Consider the following 22,912-nt stretch of genomic DNA (forward strand, 5'->3'; position numbering starts at 1 on the left):
TGTTTTTTTGCTGTTCTGTGAAGCGAAATCTTGAGGTGCTTCATAGACATGAACACTTTTCTGTCTTTTAGCAAACTAAGATCTGTGACTGAATTTTGCTCAGCTATAACTTTTACAGGATGGATTAAATTGTTGTCTGATCAGCAACTACACTGTTGATAAATGCTACTGAACACCATCAAATTTAATATCAGGTCTTAAATTATTGGGGTTTTGCTGCTTTGTTGGCCTGTTACACAAGATGGTTTTGTGCTGGTATGCTAAAGTAATTAACATACGTAACTTTAAGGTAGTGAAAATTTATACCTCAGACATCTGCATTTTATGCAAGAGGGGAAGGAACTGAAAACTTAAAACTTAAAATAATGCTTTTTTTTCAAAATGAAATAACTTTATCTGGTAGCTTACTGTTGTGACCATGAGTTAGCTTGCATACCTGGGCTTTGCAGAATAAGAACTCCAGTAGAATTAAATATAGAAGAACAATCTGAGCTGTTTGATGATGACTCGGTAATTCAGTCTCAAATTACGTATTTTCAGAGAAGAAAACTGGATTTCAAAAGTGTTTGCAAAAGATTTGAGTTGAACACATATTGAAAGTGCTTTGGCATACTGCTTTTTAACTCTGCGCATGTGTTTGTACAGGGGGGAAGGTTTGTGTGTGTGTGTATGTGTCATGTATGTCTATACAGATTTCTATTACTAATAATGTACTCATTCAACTACCTCAGCTGAAATGCCATGGAAAGGCTAGATCCAGCTTGGATATTTCCTTGAAGTTGCTGTTATTTTGAGTGAATGTTTTGAATATTAAAGCAGTTTTGCCAGGGAATTGAGTATGGGAATTCCTCATGGTATGCAGGAATCACTTCTCTAAATATGTTGTCACACGTTCATTTTAATGTGAAATTTACTTTAGTACTATCAGCCAATAAAGTTTCTGTCGGCAGGGGTATTGCTGAGCTTCTAATGAAGCCATAATTTATGTTAAGAGTTTATCTGGGGATGCCACAGACACTAAGTAAGTTGGAAACTAAAATATACAGCTGAGTTAGGCACAAAACTCTTACTCTGACTGTTATCTGAACAAGTAGATTTTGTATCTAAATGACTAAATACAAAACAGCCTAATTAAAATTCCCTTTTAATTCTGGTATTGCAGATGTCAAAGCTACTTCCTGACATCAGTTTTAGTATCTCTCCTGCTCTCATTTCTGTGCTGAATTCTAGAGTTGTCATGCTGCTTTTTGCCTTGCTTCTTCCTCTTGGGATCCTGAATTCCACCATCCCATGGTCCTGCAGCAAAGGCTGCCCCTGATTTTGAGTTAGTTCTTATTTCTAAGAGTGAGGTTTCAACAGACTATCTTCCCTCATTGGTTCCTCAGTCACTTGCATCAGGAAGTTACTGTCAATGTACTCCAGAAACCTTCTGGATTGCATGGACCCTGCTGCTTTGTCCCTCCAGCAGATATCAGGGTGTTTAAAGTCCACCATGAGTATCAGGGCCTGCAAACCTGAGGCTTCTTCTGGTTCTCTGAAAAAAACCTCATCTGCTTCATGGAATAGAACCTCCTGGAGGATATGTCAAAACACATGGAAAGCAAGGTGATTAGAGGTAGCCAACATGGCTTTACCAAGGGCAAGTGATGCCTGACTAATCTAGTGGCCTTCTATGATGGAGTCACTGCATCAGTAGACAAGTGAAGAGCTACAGGTGTCATCTACCTAGACTTCTGTAAAGCCTTTGATACAGACCCTCACGATGTTCTTGCCTCTAAATTGGAGAGAGGTGGTTTTGACAGTTGGATAAGGAATCGGCAGGATGGCCACGTCCAGAGAGTTATAGTCAATGGCTCAATGTCCAAGTGGAAAACAGTAACAAGTGGTGTCCTTCAGCAATCCATACTGGGACCACTACTATTTAATATCTTCGTCAGTGACATAGACAAGTGGGATTGAATGCACCTTCAGTGAGTTTGCAGATGACACCAAGCTGAATGGTGCAGTTGGTTTGCTAGAGGGAAGGGATGTCAGACAGAGGGACCTTGACAGGCTTGAGGAGTAGGCCTGTGCAAGCTTCACAAAGTTCAACAAGGCCAAGTACAAGGTCCTGCACACAGGTCAAGGTAATCCTTGGTATCAATACAGACTGGAAGATGAATGGATTGAGAGCAGCCCTGCGGAGAAGGACTTGGGGATACTCGTGGGCAAAAAAATTGGACCTGAGCTTGGCAGTATGAGCTGACAGTCCAGAAAGCCAATCATGTTCTGGACTGCATAAAAAGAAGTGGGGCCAGCAGGTCAAGGGAGGTGATTCTCCCCTTCTACTCCACTCTCATGGGACCCCACCCGGAGTACCGTGTCCAGTTCTGGGGTCCCCAGCACAAGAAGGACATGAACCTGGTAGAGCAAGTCCAGAGGGCCACAAAAACCATCGGGAGGCTGGAACACCTCTCCTATGAAGAAAGGCTGAGGGAGTTAGGATTGTCAGTCTGGAGAAGAGAAGGCTCCAGGGAGACTTTATTGCAGTCTGTCAGTATATAAACATGGGCTTATAAGAAAGGTGGAGAGAGACTGTAGTGACAAGAGAAGGGGCACCATTTATAAACTGAAAGAGAGTGGGTTTAGATTGGACATAAGGAAGAGATTCTTTACTGTGAGGGTGGTGAGACACTGGAACTGGTTGCCTAGAGAAGTGGATACCCCATTACTGGAGGTGTTCAAGGTCAGGTTGGATGGGGCTTTGAGCAACCTGAACTAATGAAAGATGTCCCTGCCCATGGGGACAGGAGGGGACGACTAGATGACCTTTAAAAGCCCCTTCCAACCAAAACCATTCTATGATTCTGCATTTTCCTGACCAGGCAGCCTGTAGCAGACACCCACCACAATGTCTCCCTTACTGGTTGTATGCTCATCCTGACCTATAGTGTGTCACCTGGCTCCTCGTCAGTCCCAAGGCAGAGCTCCATACATAAGGCTGCTCTCAAAGAGCAACTTCCCCTCCTTACTGTCCCAGCCTGTCCTTTCTAAAGCCTTGTACCCACTCATTGTAGCATTCCAGTTGTGCAATCCAGCACCCCATGTTTTTGTGAACCAAATGAGACTGTAGCCCAGCACCTGCATGCAGACCTCTGACTCTTTGTGTTAATTCCCCATGTGGCGTGAATTGTTCAGGCACCTCAGAAAGGCACCTAGTTGTGGTGATTTCCCAGAAGAGTTATGAGAGCTGTCCCTATGCTGACCTGTAGGTGCTTCCTTACGTATTAAGCTTGAAATTGATCATTACAAGGTCTCTGCTGTCCATATCGCCCTGCTCACTTTGGTCCTCGTTTCCCTCCCCTGTCATTCTTAGCGTAACTCTCTCCTTCACCAGGATGACCACCCTGTTGGCAAAAATGCTTTTTGCCCCACTTGGGTGGAAACTGTCACTTCCTTAAAGTCCTTGATCCTCAAAGAGGATCCCATGCTCCTAAAAGCCAAATAAATCCACGTTGCCAACTTCAGCTGCACAACCAGTTGCCCCATTAGTATGACTGAAAAATTGCTGGATGGGTGTTTGGAGGGAATAAATACCATCATAACCTTCCATTAAAGTTTTGGGGGTTGGTTTTGGTTGGGTTTTGGCTTTCACTTGTACATGTTTGTCCCAAACTATTGGGTGTCAGGTATATATATTTTTACATCTTTACAAGTAGTCTTATACAGTTACTTGAAAACCCTGCCAACAGGAAGTTGCTTTCTGTGGTTGAGCAATACTCTTATGTATTCTCTGTGATCTATAGCACTTGTCTTTCTCTTTTTCTCTCTAAATTATTTTGACTAGAGAAGCATAATGAAGAAAAAATAGGATCATAATTTGATTTCTTCTTTCTATTTCCCTCTCCCCCATCCTCAACTGCCAGTGCTTTTCTCCTCATTTGTTTTTTTTCCTAAATGTTGCCTTTCTTAGCAGTTTACTTCTGGTTCTGTTTTGTATAGCCCTAAGTAATCTAAAAATACGGTTAGACTTAAATTTACAGTGAAATTTCTAGTATATATCAGGAGGGTGCTATGGTAGGGTTCTGTAACACATGTTCATACATTTAGTCCAAAAGTAATTGACAGTTTTAAATCCTAGTTTTGTTCAAATTTATAACCTCACTGATTGAATACTGGTGATTCTTCATAGCTCCAAGAGTGTACCATCATTCAAACCATAATACTAGCTAAATTCTCTATTTTTGCTTTCTTTTAAAAAGACAAGGAAGTTAGTGTGGATATGTGCTTACTCTGTGTGCATGTAGCCTAGAACAAAGCTGGAAGCTGCATTTCTACTGCTGGGCTCCTTTCTGGTGACAGCAGTAGCAGCTGCCACCAGCTACTTGTGGCAGCCAAGCAAACTAAGCTTGGGAATGCCTCAAATAGACAGCAGCAAGTTTCTTACTGAACAGTCTCCTAATTCTTTTTTAGGACTTCTACCAGTGTCACTGGATTTTTTTACTTTTTTTTAAAGAACATCAGAGCACAGGTGGCTTGGTGCTTTGAGACAGTAATTTAGGGAATGACTTTGATTCTGTGGTCCAAATCAGGAACAGCATTTATCATTGCAGTTGAAATCACTTGTAGTTTGATTTGAATTTAGAGTGATGTAACTGAAATAATACTTTGACTTTTTGCTTACTAGTGTGAGAATATGTAAGGAAACAAACTGAGATCTACTCTTGGACCTAAAGTGTTGCTCATCTGCTCGTTTCACTGTTCAGTCAATGAATAAAATAAATAAAGGGCAGCTGCAAACTGGTGAAAAGTCAGATGCTGTTCCTGACCTGGACCATGAATTCAACTTCCTATTTTTGTCAATGTCCCAAAGGTAAAATAATCACTTGCAGGAGTGGGGGATCTTTCAGGGTATGCACCTTACGTGGTCATGCAGAGATGGAGTCAGTGTTCTGATTCCTGCTAATTTCACAGTTCCAGGAATAATTTATGCTTTGGTCTTTTTAAAAAAGTAGTATAAAACCCTCCATCCTCTCCCAGCAGGTTCCTAGCAACCCTGTGCTATCTTCACATTGGTACTGGCAGAAACTTGATTATGACTGTGTCTCAGAGCTGACTGGCAGATTGATCCAGGCAGCTTTTAGTTTTTTAGAATCATAGAATTGTTTAGGTTGGGAAAGACCTTTAAAATCATAGAGTCCAACCATTAACCTACCACTGCCAAGTCCACCACTAAATCATGTCCCTAAGCATCACATCTACCCATGTTTTAAATACCTCCAGGGATGGGGACTCGACCGCTTCCCTGGGCTGCCCGTCCCAATGCTTGACAACCCTTTCAGTGAAGAAATTTTTCCTCATATCCAATCTAAACCTCCCCTGTTACAACTTGAGGCTGTTTCCTCTCATCCTACCGCTTGTTACTTGGAAGAAGAGACCAACCTCCACCACACTACATTCTCCTTTCAGGTACTTGTAGAGGGCAATAAGGTCTCCCCTCAGCCTCCTCTTCTCCAGGCTAAACAACCCCAGTTCCCTCAGCCGCTCCTCATCAGCCTTGTGCTCCAGACCCCTCACCACCTTTGCTGCCCTTCTCTGGACACGCTCCAGCGCCTCAATGTCCTTCTTGTAGTGAGGGGCCCAAAACTGAACACAGTATTCGAGGTGCGGCCTCGCCCGTGCCAAGTACAGGGCGACGATCACTTCCCTGCTCCTGCTGGCCACGCTATTCCTGATACAAGCCAGGATGCCGTTGGCCTTCTTGGCCACCTGGGCACACTGCTGGCTCATATTTAGTCAGCTGTTGACCAGCACTCACAGGTCCTTTTCTGCTGGGCAGCTTTCCGGCCACTCTTCCCCAAGCCTGTAGCGTTGCATGGGGTTGTTGCAACCAAAGTGCAGGACCCAGCACTTGGCCTTCTTGAACCTCATAGAATTGGTCTCGGCCCATCAATCCAGCCTGTCCAAGTCCCTCTGCAGAGCCCTCCTCCCCTTGAGCAGATCAACACTCCCACCCAATTTGGTGTCATCTGAAAACTTAACTGAGGGTGCACTCGATCCCTTCATCCAGATGATTGATAAAGATATTAAACAGAACTGGCCCCAAGACTGAGCTCTGGGGAACACTGCTTGTGACCGGCTACCAACTGGATTTTTGTTACAAAAAAAAAGGAAAAATATTAAATGTGACTTTTAAGTAAGGGCTTTACATTTAGTTTCAGGTTTTTAAGAGTTCTGTCAGATGTTTAGCAATTAGAAAAATAATGTTGTGGGTTTTTCAATAAAGAAATTGTGAAATGATGGTACAATAAATTACGCTGTATTTGTATTAATAATTGTCTTGTAGATGATTATAGTTCATATAGGAATAATTGTCCTGTAGTTAATATGAGATATTTTGTGTGGTAGATTCTTTCTAATGACAAGATCATGCTAAGGAGAAACACTTAACTTTAAATTAGCACATGAAGAGAAGAGTTTAATTTAAAATTCATTAACAATTGTTTTACAGAAAGCTGGTATCTCATATTTAAATACTTAGGGTATTTATTTCTTTTGCAAAAAACTGGTTAATTTTCCTACTATACCTATATAACAATATACCTTCCAAATATTTCATAAAGTGTATAGACATATTTAGTTTTAAAGCTTTTTCTTGTAGCTGTATTAGCTTTTTCCAAAACATCTTCATTTTTTTATGTTAGTGAGAGAGATAACATTTCTAAATAAACAACTAAAAAGTAAGTTGTGTAAAGTTTAGGAAAACGTGGACTAGTACTAATTGTATAGACTGATATTTTAATTTTTTGTTTAGTAGCAATAGCTAGGCTGTTGAAATTCAATCTGTACATTAAAAAAACAAAACCAAAAACAAACCAAAAAAAAAAAACACAAACCAAAAAAAAAAAAACCCAAACCAAAAAAAACCAACTCCACCAACCAAAAAACCACCATGATTTTGAGCAGTAGTTTATATGCATTGAATTTACAAAAATACAAGGAACTACCGTTCAGAAACCTAACATATCCAGATGGAAGAGAGGAATAAATTTTCTTATCTTCTCTGTGTCAGATTTTTCATTCCAGTACATTGTTGAAAGCTTCAGGTTTCAAGAGGTCAGAATTCATTCATTTCTCCCCTGGAGAAGAATTCAACAACCTTCTATAAATATCATAACCAGGAATTTTTTTCCCAACATTTAGCTGAATGTTCTTAATAAATCCCATAATACTTCCATAATTTAAAATATTATGAATCACCCTAAAGGCTGATGATTTGAGTCATAAATTCGATTGCTGAAATATCAGAAGTCTTCCAACATCTTTAAAAGAAAACCTCAAGTATTTATATTTTCCTTCACTATATATATAATCTTGATGACAGCGTAGGAAATTTAATACTAATCTGCATACTTTTGAGACACACAAAACAGACTTTCTTTTCAGGATACCTTTCTTTTTGTTTTCCTAACACATTAAGGTGTTTGGCAGTTCAGAGGCCAAACTCCTGTAAGAAGTATGGGAAGCTGTCTGTCTGGATCAAGATTTTTTTTGATAATTTAACTTTACTGATCAGTGCCACATCAGAGAACTTCCTCGCTTAGAAGCTTCGTCTCTCTTGCTGACTGCAGTAACTTCTATTTGTTGGTTCCAAAGGATCTTGTGAATTCATATGCACACAGAAATATCCTTGAGGCTGTGATTTTACGTGACAGTTAAGCTGAACTGAGATTATTTAAATTTTGGATTTAAAAAGAAAAAATATTGAGCTATACAGGAAGCAATTTTGATTGAACTGTTTACCAGAATAAATTCTGTTTACATTCAGGTATTGGTTTTATGGAGATACTGATTTCTAGTATATGTGTTTGTTTTAAAAACATTCTTTTGTTTGACCATTGCTACCTTTCAAGACTGAGACTTAATTATTGTGTAGTGGTAGCAAATCAAATGGGAGTTCTGTTGTTAGTCAGATGTCGGGAAGAGAGAGGCCCTCAAAGTTAATTTCTGAACCTTTTGCATATGTTACAGTATAACGGTGACACATTTTTAAATTTGAGGAATTGTCATATGTTATCACAGACATAACAGTATTTAAAGGAGGCTATTTCCAAAAAAATATTAAATTTCTTCTCTACTTCTGTAGTGGCCCATGCAACTTAGTTGTACCTTTTTCCGTTCTCATGTACCTTTAGGAAACTTTTGATTTGTGTATCACAAAAGCGTTGAGACAGCTGAATTTTGGTGTATTCCAAGCAATGGGAAAGCCCATTCTATCAGTCAGATCTGATGGTTCTTCCTTCTCACTTCCCTCTTGTAGTTTGGGTTGCTGGTTTCTTTAAAACAAACAAAAATATTTCAATATGATAAATGTGAAGTATTTCTTAATGGCCTAAAGAAGACATGAAAACAGGGCATTCAAAGAGGAAACAGTGAAAATAATGACATTTTCTCACTGGTCAGTTTTGGGTTAGTTGTCTGACAGGTTATTTTAAAAGAAAAAACACTAAATTGTACTGTACTGATTAAACTGTGGGGTTTTTTTGATGCAACTTCTGAGGATGATTGCTGCAAAGGAGGGTCTGGACATCATCCAGAAAGGAGAAAACCCAAAGACTACAGCAGTGGAAGTTATGAACTTCTAAATACAGGATCCAGCACTTGAGAATGGAAAAACTAGTAACAGGCTTTGGGGTAGCCTAAGGCTGGTTGGTTGGAAACAATGAGGAGAAGAATGCAGCTATACAGGGTGGCCCATATGATGTAGGTGCAGAGAAGGCGAGTACAGGATTGTACTAGGCACAATATTTCCAGCAAAGAAAGCATCATTAACATTGTGCAAACTGTTGCTAAGACCTCCTCTGGAGTACTACTCACAGTTCTGGTTGCTTTTGTTAAGGAAAATTACAACTGGAACAGATGCAGGGAAGAGATTCTGAAATGAGAGAGCCTATCATTAAAAAGTGCGTTTTGTTAGGCTTGGCAAAATCTGTGTGAGAGAGAGAAGAGGGAATAGTATGTAAGCTCAGTTTTGTTAGCAGGACTAATAGATTTAAAGTGGCCATTAATAATCTTAAAGTGGAAATTTAAAATAGAACCACATTACAGGAGGGAGAGATGGTAAGTCTTTTTCCTTTCAGTTGTAGGGAGCAGTCAATGCACGTAAGTTCACCTGAGGGTGTAATCTTGTGAAGGAATTTTTGGCAACAGTGGTGACTGACATATTCCCATTCCTCTTTCTCATCTTGCTCTGTGCACTGTGTTGTTGAAAGCATTTGTAGCTGCAAGACAAAATATGCACAGCAGAGCCAGTTATGTGCGGATTTACCTAAGACTTCCTCAGTTAGATGAGTACCTTTGCTTCACTGCATGATTGCACATATACTGTATTAGTGCAGGTCCTACAGCCCGTATGAAAAATCACTGTGATCTGAGGCTAGATTCACTTTTAGCAGGAGCGCTGCTTAAGCACCCGCTGCGTCCTAGCCGTTTGTTCTGGTTTTGACTGTCTTGACACAGCTCTTTGCATAGCTATGCTTTAAGCCAAATCAAGCAACTGCTCTGGATGAAAAGTAACACAGTAAAAAAGGAAGGGACAAGTGGTTTGTGTGGGATATTTGGGTGGTTTTTATTTCTTCTTTGATTTGGTTCAGTGTAACCACGCCAAAGCTATTTCAGGATGACACAATAGCTAGAAGCATTGCTGGTTTGGCCGGTGTTGCTGCGGAAGAAATGCTGGTGAAGCCACAGCCTGAGATGGAACAAGGCTGTGTTAATACATGAATGGGATAAAAATGTTCTCTGAATGGGAAAAGAGAAAAGTAATGATCATTGTCTCTAGCTGATAAGACTGAAGATACTCTACCATCTTTCTCTATTCTTTTGGAGGGAAAGCTATTATTTTTAATATACTCCCTTTTGTTCCTGTGATTGAAGTGCTCTTTTTAATACATTCATTCATTCTTGCTGCTTTTATTCTCACTGTGGAATGATTTCACACTTAATGTAGTTTTATAATTTTTTTCCTGATTTCCTTCACTGCTTCCCGATCCCGTGCACGAAGTCTTTCCTCACAAAGAAGAAAAAGAGACAAAAGATTTGGTCAGGTATTAAAGGAGTCTGTTAGGAGAACAGCATCCATTTTTCTGAACATTTTTTAACTGATGCTCTTGATTCAGCTGCTGGTGTGTTGTATTGTTCTGTGAAGTGCTACAAAATGTTAGAGCATAAAGAATTTGGGGGATTTTGATTCCATGTTTTTATTGCAGTAGTTCCAGTGGGAATTTATCAGTGAACAAAGCTTTCCTTATTTCCCCTCTTTCCTTTTCAAGAAGTAGGTTTTGTGCTTTGATTACCACGCTCCACCTGCCCTAAATCACTTCTTGCATGAGATGTAGATTCTTACCTACCTTAAGGTGAACCAGAGAGAAAGAGGAGAGTAATGTTGGTCATCAGTTCCTTGAGTTCTTTACTGATGAGGGGACAGGATGTTTAATCTCAGTTTAACAAACCAATTTTCATTCTTCTTTCTCACCAACAGTTAAAAACCAGTACCATTTTCTGAGACCCTTATAATTATTTATATCTCAATTGAGAGAATGTCTCATAATTTACCTGTGTATGCTTAGTACATACATGCCTTAGAGAAATAATTTTTTGTTCCTTCTTTCATCCATCTGGAAATGAGAAGTGTAGTCAGAAGCTTTCTTGAAGACCAAGGCCTGCTAGCATAGCATTTTAGACCTACGTACTGATTTAGGAACGTGAAAATAGTGTCCAATGTCTAATCTTGCAGCAAAAGCAAATTAATAGTAAATCACTGGAAATAGATTATCAAGGAAGAATTGAGCTAAAAATGGAATCCATAGAGCCAAGAGCCTGCATTCTTTTAGAAGGCTATTTGGGAGTTATTTGAATTTGAGGTCTTGACCTTTCTCTTGCAAATAACCTTTAATCAGTTGAAAAATAGGACGTAAAGGAAGGTCTGAGGACCATCTCTTGAAAGAGCTGTTCTATGTCAATAGCTATTGCTTCTGTTTGAAACAGTCATCATAGTTCAATATCATCCAGCCATGAACTTGAAATGATGTACTGTAATCTTGCTCTAAAAACCCTTCAATCTTCTGTATGTATCATGTGGCCCTTCGTGTGGAAGCATGCCCCTCAGAAAGCTGCCCAGCGTCTAATGTCTGATCTTGTTCCAAAAAGCTTATAGGTCTTAACAAAGTACACTTACTATTTCTGCTATGGCTGCAGCTTTCACATCAACTCTTTTAAGACCATGAAACCTATTACTACAATAATTATTGAAAGCAGAATTTGCTTGTCTGTATGCTGAGGTGCATAATTATTTGTAAATGGTTCTTTTCAGATCGTGAGGTAGTTTCTGCTGTTTTCTTAAAAAAAAAAAGTAACACAGTAGTATCATTTTTGATAGCAATAAGTAGATGTTTTGACAAAATTATTAAGCATGTCCATTCAGAGGTACTCTCCAGCCTTAAGTTCTTCTATGAGTCTATGAATAAAATGGGAGAATTTAAAAGGGTAAGGTCAGTGTTAACTGATAACTATGGAATTCTGAAAATAGTGTTGTAGTATATGTGAACATGAAAATATTTTGTGAATAGCTTGCGTGTGAAGAATGTTGTTCATGACTGGTGCTGGAATTTTTATTTCATGGTAATAGAATAGAGAATCTAGTGAGCATCTTATTTCAGTGTTCTTCCTTTCCCACCCCTTCAATATCCCAGCCAGTCAATGTAAAATAACAGTTGCTTACAAACTGCAGATACATGAAAGATATTTTTACATATCAGCATCTGTTTATAGCATATGTATGCCTAAGAGATTTGGTAGATATTAAAATGTAGAATGACTGATAAATTAATTCTTGCTTTTTTGCTCAATAAGAAGAAAAATTGGGCCACAAACTTACCATTTCTGACAGAGGTCACAGATCAGTTAAGGATAGCTTATCCCCCCTTGAAGGCTGGAGATAGGAAAGACAGGATAGCAGAAGAGATCTCTTTCTGCTTGTGTTTTGCTTTTATAGTGACAAAGACATGCAAACAAGCTTTTGAATTATACAAGAAAAAATAGAAAGTAAATATTTTTTCAGTATGTCACATAAATTCTAAGCATACCCTAAGGTTTTCTTGGGGGATGCTTCCTTTTCGTAAGCGCTGGAGTGGCTGGCTACTCCTGTAGTTTGCTGTGGAAGGAAAGAAATGGTTAAGGAAAAAAATAAGTGAAAAAAGGCTGGAAGCTCCTCCTGTCTGCTCTCTCTTTTTCTCTGGGGTAGCTCTGCCAACTTTTTGGCACTAAGCATAATTGTGTGGTGGTCTTTTCAATTTTAGTTTTCATTTCTTCCCTTTCTGTGTCAGATATGGCTTTGAGGAGGGCTGAAAAAAATTGGTTCTAATAACACTGCACTGAGAGGAATGCTGCTGGAAGGGCTGGAAGCTGGAAGGAGGACCATGACTAGGTTTCTTGTCCACACTGGCAGCCACTGCTTCTGACTGGAGTTGCTTCTGACAGTAGAAGACTGAGTGATAAGGTCATTCTGGGTGTCTAATTAGCTCCTGTAGTGCACTGCATTTATATGGCTGTATTGTTTTTAGCACATTTCCCCACCCTCTCTCCCCATCAGGTATTTCTACACTGAATAACCAAAGTTTAAGTGACTCCAGGGTTTTTTTGACAAGTGTTTTCCCTGATGTTTTTGTTCCTATGTATAAAAGCTTGCTTAAGCCTTTAAAATAGACAGTAGTTGAAAATTTTTAAGCTGTAACAATAATTTCTTATAAATCATGTATTATCGGTTAGTTAATGTATTTTAAATTCTTTAAATGCTATTATTTAAAAAATGCCTGCTATTTCCAAACCTTCTCTTGACTGTTTTTAAATGACCTGTTTCAAACTCTACCACTTTACTCAGTAGCCTTTCTCCAGTTATTTCATTATTTACAAAATCATTAGAAAAGAAAATCTATGTTGTACTCAGATATTATATAAGCACTATGACTGATTACTTTCAAAGGTGTTTAAGTGATCATGTGTCACTGTCCTGGTTTCGGCTGGGATAGAGTTAATTTTCTTCATAGTAGCTAGCATAGTTCTGTGTTTTGGATTTAGTACCAGAAGAATGTTGATAACACACTGATGTTTTTAGCTGTTGCCAAGTAGTGCTCAGACTACTCAAGGACTTTTTGAGCTTCTCCTGCTCAGCCAGGTGCATAACAAGCTGGGAGTACAGCACAGCTAGGACAGCTAACCCAAACTGACCAGAGGGCTATTCCATACCATGTAACGTCATGCTCCGGGGGGTTAGTCAGTCAGTCGCGGGGAGTGTGATAGCGGCTCGGGGACTGCTCGCGGCTCGGGACGGGCTGGGCATCGGTCAGCGGGTGGTGAGCAATTGCATTGTGCATCATTTGTTTTGTATATTCTGTATATTCTGTTACCATTCTCATTATTACTATTATTATTATTTTCTCTTATTAAACTGTCTTTATCTCAGCCCTCGGCTCTAACCTTTTATTTTCTTCCCGATTCTCTCCCCCATCCCACTGAGGGAGGAGGGGAGTGAGCGAGCGGCTGCGTGGTGCTTAGTTGCCAGCCAGGTTAAACCACAACAGTCACCAAATGATCATGAAAGCAAAGGAAGACTTGTGAGAGGTTTTTTTTTTATTATTTTTTTCCTACCTTAGAACCGCAGCTTTGGTATTCTGTACTTTCTTCTGTTGGATTAATATTAGAAAGTATCTACTTGTTGGGCTGAGATACAGCGAACTGCTGTCTTGTGCTTTGTTCTTTGTATGGTTTATCCTAAAGCTGAGTTAAAACACAGACTTGGTTTTGAAGACATGAATTGTTGAAACATACCTGCGATAGAAATGTTGCTGCTTGGGAAGTCAGTTTTGTGACTTTTACTGGGTTATCTAATTTTCTAAAGAAGTATCAGATCTTCAACCCAAATGTTCTTCTGTGCCACAGTCATAATAATGCAGTATTTTAAATTTTCCTTTGAGAATAAAATGTGTCTACCCAACATTGCCAGTGATGTTTTTTTAAATGTGGATGCCCTCTAGTCCAGTGTGCTAGTTCACAGAGACACAGAATCACAGAATCGCAAGGCTTGGAAGGGACCTTGGGAGATCATCCAGTCCAACCCCCCTGCTAAAGCAGGCTCACCCAGAGCATGTTACACAGGACTTCGTCCAGGTGGGCTTTGAATATCTCCAGAGAAGGAGACTCCACAACCCCCCTGGGCAGCCTGTTCCAGTGCTCCATCACCCTCAAAGTAAAGGAAGTTTTTCATCATATCCAACTGAGACCTCTTATGTTTCAGTTTGTACCCATTGGCCCTTGCCCTGTCGCTGAGCACCACTGCAAAGAGTCTGGCTCCGTTCTCGTGACTTCCACCCTTTAGATATTTGTAAGTGTTGATGAGGCCCCTCTCGGTCTTCTCTTCTTCAGGCTGAACAAGCCCAACTCTCTCAGCCTTTCTTCATAGGGGAGATGCTCCAGTCCCTTTATCATCCTAGTTGCTTGCTGCAGTTCCATGTGCAAATGAGCTGATATAGTAACTAACTTCAGGTTTAATTATTGTTGGAAATACCTAATTTTCAAAAGAGGTTCACTTAATCAAAGGGAAAATTAAAGAACAAGTATATTTTATAAATGGCGTGGATGAGTGAAGAGGCAAAGAGATCTGTCCCTTTAAAATGTGGTTGTAATTTGCATTCTTTCCAACAATTTTTGTCAATTTGGATATAGTTGTTTTGGAAGTATTAACCACATTAGTACAAAGCAGTGTTGTTTGCTGCTTAAGTAAGCAAATGTATAGCCTTTAAAAGAAAAAAAATCTGGATATATATGTCTTTTCTTATGTGACTTTATCTGTATACATTTATAGTATCTTAATGCAACAAACTGACATAATCCCTTTCAGGACACATTGATCTTCCATTTCAAATGTTGAATAAAGGTAACTTTAAGACCTGTATTGCATGTTTCAAGTCCTTAATAGTTAGCCCTGTTAATTAAGGAAAAGGAATCTAAGGCCTTTTACTTCTAAATGGAAGGTCATTTTTAAAGGAGCGCTTGGTTCATTGAAAGAGATATTCACTATTTTAGGTTTTACCCACAAAAATGTTCAACTTGTTGTTTTGGGTTTCGGGCGGGAGTTGTCTGTTTTGGTTTTTTTGGTTTTTTTTTTTTTTTTTTTTTTAACTTAAATTAATGAAACTGAATTGAGAGCCAAAATGCATTGGTTTATATTAAGTTCCTCAAAACATTGTGACTCGCTTGGAAGAGATGTTGAGCAAATTCTTGGTGATCTGATATGTAAATGACTTAAAATCTTAAGTTTTGGGGTTCTGAAGCATAGGGATTCAGTGTCTTTGCAGCATCCGTCAGTAGGAACTCCATTCCCACAGGTCAGCTCAGTTCATTCAGGACATGGAAAGGGAGCAGGCTGTCATTACTGGTTGCAGCTATTCCTGCTTGTTAGGAATCAGCAAGGTATATTTTAATCACAACCAGTTCTCATTCTTGCAGACCAACATGGACTGGAGGAAAGGGGGAAAGGAAGCAGAACAGACAGATAAACCAACAAGATTGTATAAAAAAATAAAGTTTGCAAAATACTGGCTTCTGATCTTTATCCTTGAAGTCCTAATGACATACACTAAGTAAAATAATTTAAAGTGAAGGAGATGATAAAAAAGGCTTTGATGGCCTCAGACTTCTAGGATTTCCTTCTAATTCAGGTGTTGTACTCCTGAAGGAGAGAGTAATTAATAATTTATTTTCTTCAAGTTTGTGTCTAGCTGATATAAAACTAACTGTTCTGTGCTAGACAGTAAAGCTAATCACCAGAAAATAGTTTCACTAGGGTTAGGATTAGATCAGGACTACCTCTGCTTACTCGAAATTTTGGAAGCACAAAAAGAACTGGTTATGAGGCACCTCTTCAGCATTCATATCCACTTTTTTATGGCCTACATGTAATCAATGACCTCCTTAATAATTTATTATAATACTTTGATTTCTATCTGCAGTAGACAGCAAAAGTCAGCATGCATGCCAACTTCAATTTAAGAAAATACATTTTGCTTTTTCATATACATTGCAGGTGGGACTCCAAGTATTGCAGGTGTTGGAATGTGCTGCTGCCAATGTTGACAAAATATCAGTGAAAAAAATAATCTGTTCTTATTACTTGCCTATTTTACTGATTCTCGTACTTTGAGCTAGTGTAGTCTGTTGTGTGTGTGCTAACTGCAGTGAAAGATTTTGAAAGCCTGGGGGGAGGCGGGCCGATGGGTCTGAATCCAAAGATTTGTGTATCCCAGCAGGTATGTCTGTTAAGGGGGTAGCACAGAGTGAAATGAAATATAAAACACATTACATTGTAGTTTTAGTTTGCGTGACTGTTACAAGGTGAAGTCTTATTATGCAACTTCACTCAGTTCCTCTGTTCTAATAAATAAGCAAATAAGTGGTCTGATCTAAAACAGTTTTGATGATCTGTATCTAGAGTTACAGTTGTTCTGCCCTCTGCCTGCATCACCTCTGTATTTTACATCTGTATGACTTGAGCAGCAGGGTTATTAAAACAACCTATAGAAATTGTCATTCAGTGGGGATGTGATCTATGTTTCCCTAGTAGCAGACAGAACTGTTGAATAGCTCCTTGTCTCATTTGAGAAATGAAATAGAAAAGAGTGTGATTTTAGTGCTGAGACTGAGGGTGGCCTGGAAGACTTTTGTTACTTAACTTCCAAATAAGGTTTGAAACTACTGTGTTAGGAAGCATGGATTTTTGGTTTCTGACTCAAATTAGACAGTATCACTGTGGGCTATTATAACTTTGTAAAATTGCCATGTTTCATTGCAGCTGTGAGGCTGCTAACTGCAGCCATAACTTACTTAAAAGTTCCTTTCTGTTACTTGGCATGTGGAATCAGTGGTGGCTGCTTAATTGATGAGGGCACCTCTCACAAGTGTTTTAAAATTACCTAAAATTTGAAAATTCAAGCCTTTATTGTGCTGCTACTGTCATGGCATGTATCCATCTAATGTATTGTCATGACATATACTATTTTGAGGCTGGCTGTGGCTTGAATATGAGAGAGCTAGTTTTGAGTAAGTTGGAAATCTGAGTCTTGTAAATAGCTGAATCCTCAGGCTATGCTTAAAAATCTTTTGATTGTATATGAAACTCTAAATTGCTGTATTTTTTAATAGAACGAGTTCATTGTGGGCGTCACTGAATTCTTGTATTCTATGTTTTACAGCACCTTTGATTTACTTAAGAGTTTTTGTTATTCCTCATTCTAAGTAGAGAAGGTTCTGTTAAAACCATATCTAAGTTTCAACATAAAGGTTGAGACTGTGCAGTTGTCTCTTGTTCACTCTCTGTTACAAAACTGTATAAAATGCTTGATTTTTTTTGTTCCAGACTTAATATGCAGGAAGCAAATTGCTCAAGTCAGGGTTCTAAAAATGTTAATCCATAATGGAAGAAAAAAATAAGTCATGGGTGCAAGAGAAAGAAAGGTAGGGGTGACCACAAGTCTGATCTCTCTTGGAGCTGAGGTTTGTATGTTCCTTTTTAGTTTATGATTCCTCCAACTATTTCTCCCTGTCTGCTCAAAGTATGTACACATATTCAGGTGGCTGGGCAAGCTCTCCAGCCCAGACCTGAGAGAACCAGGAAACCTAGAAGTAGATTGGTCAACAGCAAGAAATATTTATATTCACAGAGTTTATGTGAATGAACAGATGTCAGGGGTCTACCTATAAGTAAGGATAGGTCTTGTCAGGTGTGTCTCTGCACTCTAGTGATCTACCATTCTGTATCAGATTATGTTTAAAAGCATTATTTAATGTCTTCAGAAACGCTGTGTGTGTTTAAAAAACAATGAGAATAAAAAGAAAAAAGATCATTTTAATGAAATGCACTTAATTTATAGTAACTTACAGCGATTATGAATGAAAACAAGTATTGCCAATGTTATTCCAAAGTTGTGGTTTAGGTTTTGAAATGTTTTTAAATTACCATAATTTAAATTTTAAAACAATTTTACTTTGACAGATGCTGAAAGAGTAACTGGAGATTTGGGATAAGAAGGTGACACTGACCTATATAAAATGGGACATTGTAATAAAAGATTACTTTTTGAAATAGGGGGGGAGGATTCCAAATCAATAGCTGTAGTCCTTCCGATGCCAAATGAAGTTAGTTGAGCCTTTTGCATTTACAGATGTAAGTGGATTTCTATATATTAGAGTCTTAATTCAACATCTCTTTAAAAATATCTGTGGTAACTGTTGGCAAAAGACCAGATATTGAATAATAGTGGGGTGTGGATTCAGATGAGAAAATAGCCACTGGGATGGGGGATTTCATTGTATGTTAGGAGCAAGAAAAGAGGAAAAAAAACCATTTTCTTATATAGTTAGTTCTGTTTGAACACATCAGCATAATTCACATGTATATAGTGGTTCTAATAAATATTTTCCTTGTTTGTGAATGTTTAGATTGTGATTCATTGACTGGTTTTGGTATTCATGTTCTGTGTCAGAAATTATCCTATTTCAAGAAATCTTTGCAAGTATGCTGTTTAAAGAGTACAACAATTCGATTTTAGCTATGGGAGTACAGGTTTGGTAGTGTGATGAATTAAATACTTTGAATCATCTGGTATGTTAAGGAATACCAAAAGCCAGTTATAAAGGTTTGTAAGTGCCCTCAGAGGGACATTCCTCCCTTTTCAGGGAACCTTTTATTTTGAGAATTGTGTTGCTTTGCAATCTCATTGCTCAGAAACCTGTAAACTAACTTCCAGTTTAGTGCTTGAATGGAAGAATTTGTCTTTTAAGCTATATTTAAGCATTTATTTCACCCAGCAGGTGAATGTTCATTCAAGAGATGAACTTCTGAACACAGGCTCTTTCCATCCTCAAATTTTCCCTTATGTCTTTTTGAGAAGACTCTAGAATGGGTTTCTGTAGAACTATCGTATCAGTCATCAAATAAGTAGCAGTAAACAAGGATTGATTTGTCACGACTATTGCAGTCTTGAAACAATCCTGTTCTGTTTTCATAACCTATTAATTTTTCATGTTTCAAAGCTTGACCTACCATAATTATCTAATTGTATTGTGTGTTGTTATCATTGGATGTAAGATTCCATATTTTAAGTCAAGGCACCAAGAACTTAAATCATCTACTAGAAGAAGCTTCCAAAAATGCTTATTGGTGGTGATGGTTTTTAAAAGGTTGCTGTTGTTTGAACTTGTGTTTTGGCAACTGTAATTTCAGTTTTGAAAAACAACTAGATTTTTCTTAGTTGAGTGCGATACTAGCATCTGTTTGAACTAACTTTAATAAATCTTTTTATCTGTAACTTTTGTGGGGGTTCCTTAAGTGTCATAGATGAGAGAAAATTATAAGCTTTTGTGGAATTTTGAATATTGTAATGGAGGGAGTTTGTATCTAGTGATGTCAAATAAGCTCAAAATAAATCTAGTTTGTGTAAAACAAACAAATAAAACCAAACAGCATGACTTAGAAATTCTGTTACTCTTATCTTTGTTTTGAAGGAGTATCCTTTCAGTTGTTTCAAATAGTAATTTCTACACTCTAGCTTAGGGCTGAAAGCAAGAATGTGTTTCTTGCCTTTATTTTTTCTCCCCTATTTGGATTATGCATCAAAATGAAGTCCATTTAAATTAAAGTAATGTTAGTGTATTACACAAGGTTTCTAAGAGTATAGCCTTCCTAAAGTGGTAGGGTGAGAGAATATGGCTTTAATACAGGAAAATACAAAACTTACTGGGTGTTCTTTAGTCTATAGTTAAAATGATTAATTTTACATGTAATGAGCAGCAAGGATGAGAGGTATAAGCCCCTGTGTAAATACTACTCTTGAATGTTGGAATCTAAACTTTGTTTAGAAATGGCGGAATTGTAGCTCAACGCATAAAAGAGAATGGGTTATTTATTGCTGTTTTCCCTGTTTGTGTGTTTCAGGGGTCCATTCAGCGTTGTACGGCGATGTATCAACAGGGAAACAGGGCAACAGTTTGCTGTAAAGATTGTCGATGTAGCAAAATTCACTTCAAGTCCTGGATTAAGCACAGAAGGTAAGAAAGAACAATTAAGCAAATTCTAAGCAGCCAGGTTTTTTGACTTGTCAACCTTTTCTGTGTTTGCTTGCTTTGTAAGATCCTTTCTGGTTTATATTTTGTAGAAGTTTTAAAGCATGGTCTTATATCTCACATTTAACTTGATTTAGTGCATACATTTCTAATCTTTAGTAGTTTCTATGGCTATTTGGCTGTAATATGTACTAGAAAGAATAGTAGGTCTACACTAACTCTAAGCCATTGCTATTTCTGTTTGGATATTCTTTTTTTTAAGTGGATTTCTTGAAGAAAAAAACTAATTCAGAATCAAAAAAGCATACAAAGGAAGTAAAGTAAGAACACATCACTTTTGTTTTTACTAGTCTAGATTTAGCAAGTAATTATCTATAAAATGGGTGAAAACTTGCAATTTAAGTGTGTAAAATTATGTAAAGAACTGTATAAATTTTTCATATAGTCAGGATTTTAAAACACACTGCTGAAGTGCTACAATGTAAATAAAAGGCTGTAACTTTTAACATTTCCTATTTAAGGGTAAAACAATATTTCTTTTCTAAGTTGAATATGCAACTTGCCTATGCATAAAGTGCTTCTTTTACGCTATATGAAAACAAGCATGGTGACTGAGTGACAATCACTATGTATTCCATGTCCAGTATATTTTTGCTGGAGATCATATTCTTTTGTACAGTAATGTTTGCTGGGGATTCCACTTGTGCCATCTAAGTCCTTATGAAGCCAAGTTCAGCAGCAAAAAAGGGTCAATGACTTTTTTTGGTAATTATAACAAACAGTGTTAAGCCTTATTTGGTAGTTTGATTGACAAGGTAAATCTCAGATCTTGCTTCAGACTTTATCAAAGTTTTTAATTTAAATCTAATAATGTCATTTCTAGTTTCTTTTTCCTAGCCCTCTGACAAAATATAAGCCACACTTTCCATAATGTTCAGCTTGTATATACCTGCATTATGGTTTTAGCAGGTTATGCCTAAAGCATCACATTTTGAGCTAATGTATTTTTACTAAAAAGATTTGGTATCTTCTAAAGAAGTTGTAGACAGAAATAGTCTTTTTCTGAGCCTCATCTTAACTACTGATGCTAGGACACATTTCTGCCTTCAGTGGAGTACTGGTTTCCTCATTCTGTGACAGTAAAATTCAACTTTTTGGGGCCATGAAGGAATAATTGCTGCAAGGGAAAAATACTGGACAAAGGAGTAGAGACTCATCAGAGGAAAAGAGAAGCCAACAGAAATGTTCACTCAGAAATGAAGGATAGCATTTGCTACCTGGGTCTAAAGAAAAGGCTTCGGAGTATACTAAGAAATTTTGATTATTTTTTTTTTTTATTCCACTTCTGTTGTATTGATATCTTTAGAATTCAAGCTGAAAGGTGACTGAGTTACCAGATCATAAACACTTTCTGAGTTCAGTGGTTTTTTGTTTTGTTCTATGGTTTTGATTGTGGGGTGGGGTGTTTTGTTTCCTTTTGTTTGGTTGTTTTTTTGTTCTTTGTGGTATTAGTTTGGGGTTTTTTTAAGGTTTTGAATTGTTATGTGTTAGATTTGTGATAAGACACATAAGCTGTATACGTGAATGAGGAGCAAGTCCTTAATTCTACATAAGAATGTGAGCCTGTTTTTCGCAAAACTGTTTCCAACATGTATACTCTTTATTTTGTTTTTCATCTGTGGGCTTTTGGGTTTTTTCTTGGTGGGGTTTTCTTTTTTGGGGGGTCGACCTCTCCTCTGTCCAGGTTCTAGGTTTATTTTTTCAAAGATTTTATTTTTCTTATTTTTGTTTTAATTTGTGTGGCTTATTTCTGATACAGCATTCCTTAAACATGGAGAGCCATGATGGTGGTACTTGTATAAAATAAATATTAGATAATTTACACAGGAGGAAGCTGTATTTGTAAATTGTGTTTAAGTGTAAGTGGAATGGAATGGTAAGATTAGTCCTCAGGAACATTGTTTACCTCAAAGTTTTGCCCTCTGCAAGACCATTTTGGTCTTGAAGTTTATCTTTGTACAACTTTACACCTCCAGCCTTTTTCTGAAGGCACAGGAGTGGGACAGGACATTCTGCACGTGAGGCAGCTGATGACAATTCCTTCCATTAATTTTACATACATATAGGGTGTGGAGAGGTAAAGGGTCTAATATGCCTCCACTTGTGATTTTGTCCTTGAGTGCTTTCACATACGTACCCATGTGGGTTGAAATGTGTTTATGGGTAAGAACTTCTTTACATTTGTCAGCAGTGTACTCTTGTGGCAAAGGCAGCCAACTGCATAGCAGACTGTTACAAAAGTGTAGCCAGCAAGTAAAAGGAAGTGATTATTCTCTCTGTTCATCCCTTGTGAGACCATATCTGGAGCACTGTGTCCAGTCTTGGTTTCCCCAGGACAAGAAAAACAATGATATACTGGCATGAGTCCAGTAGAGATGGACTGAGAGCTGGGTTTGTCTAGCCTTAAGAAGAGAAGCTAAGGGGAAGTTTTAGTGCTGTCTTCAACTACTTAATAGAAGGGTGCAGAGCAGACGGGAGCCAAACTCTTCATATAGGCGCATAGTGAGAAGACAAGAGGCCACGCAGACAAGTTGCAACCTGGAAAATTCCAATTAGAGACGAGAAAAAAAAAATCACCCGGTGGGTGGTGAAAGTCTGCTACAGGTTGCACAAAGAGATTGTGGAGAGCACCCTCAGAGATGCTCAGAAGTGGGCTACAGGAAGGTTGCCTGACCTGCTTTGAGCAAGAGTTTGGACTAGG

The 22,912-nt window shown here is 38.2% G+C and overlaps 1 protein-coding gene across 1 annotated transcript in view; it reads left to right on the top strand.

Moving 5' to 3' along the window:
* Positions 1-22,912, top strand: part of CASK (calcium/calmodulin dependent serine protein kinase) — a 245,040-nt gene that overhangs the window by 67,051 nt on the left and 155,077 nt on the right. The window contains exon 2 of the mRNA XM_009646334.2: positions 20,024-20,136. Coding sequence (XP_009644629.2) covers positions 20,024-20,136 — 113 coding nt within the window. The remainder of the gene's footprint in view (positions 1-20,023; positions 20,137-22,912) is intronic.

The sequence above is a fragment of the Egretta garzetta genome, unplaced genomic scaffold (assembly GCF_000687185.1).
Source record: "Egretta garzetta isolate BGI_Z169 unplaced genomic scaffold, ASM68718v1 scaffold70, whole genome shotgun sequence".
Classification (NCBI taxonomy): domain Eukaryota; kingdom Metazoa; phylum Chordata; class Aves; order Pelecaniformes; family Ardeidae; genus Egretta; species Egretta garzetta.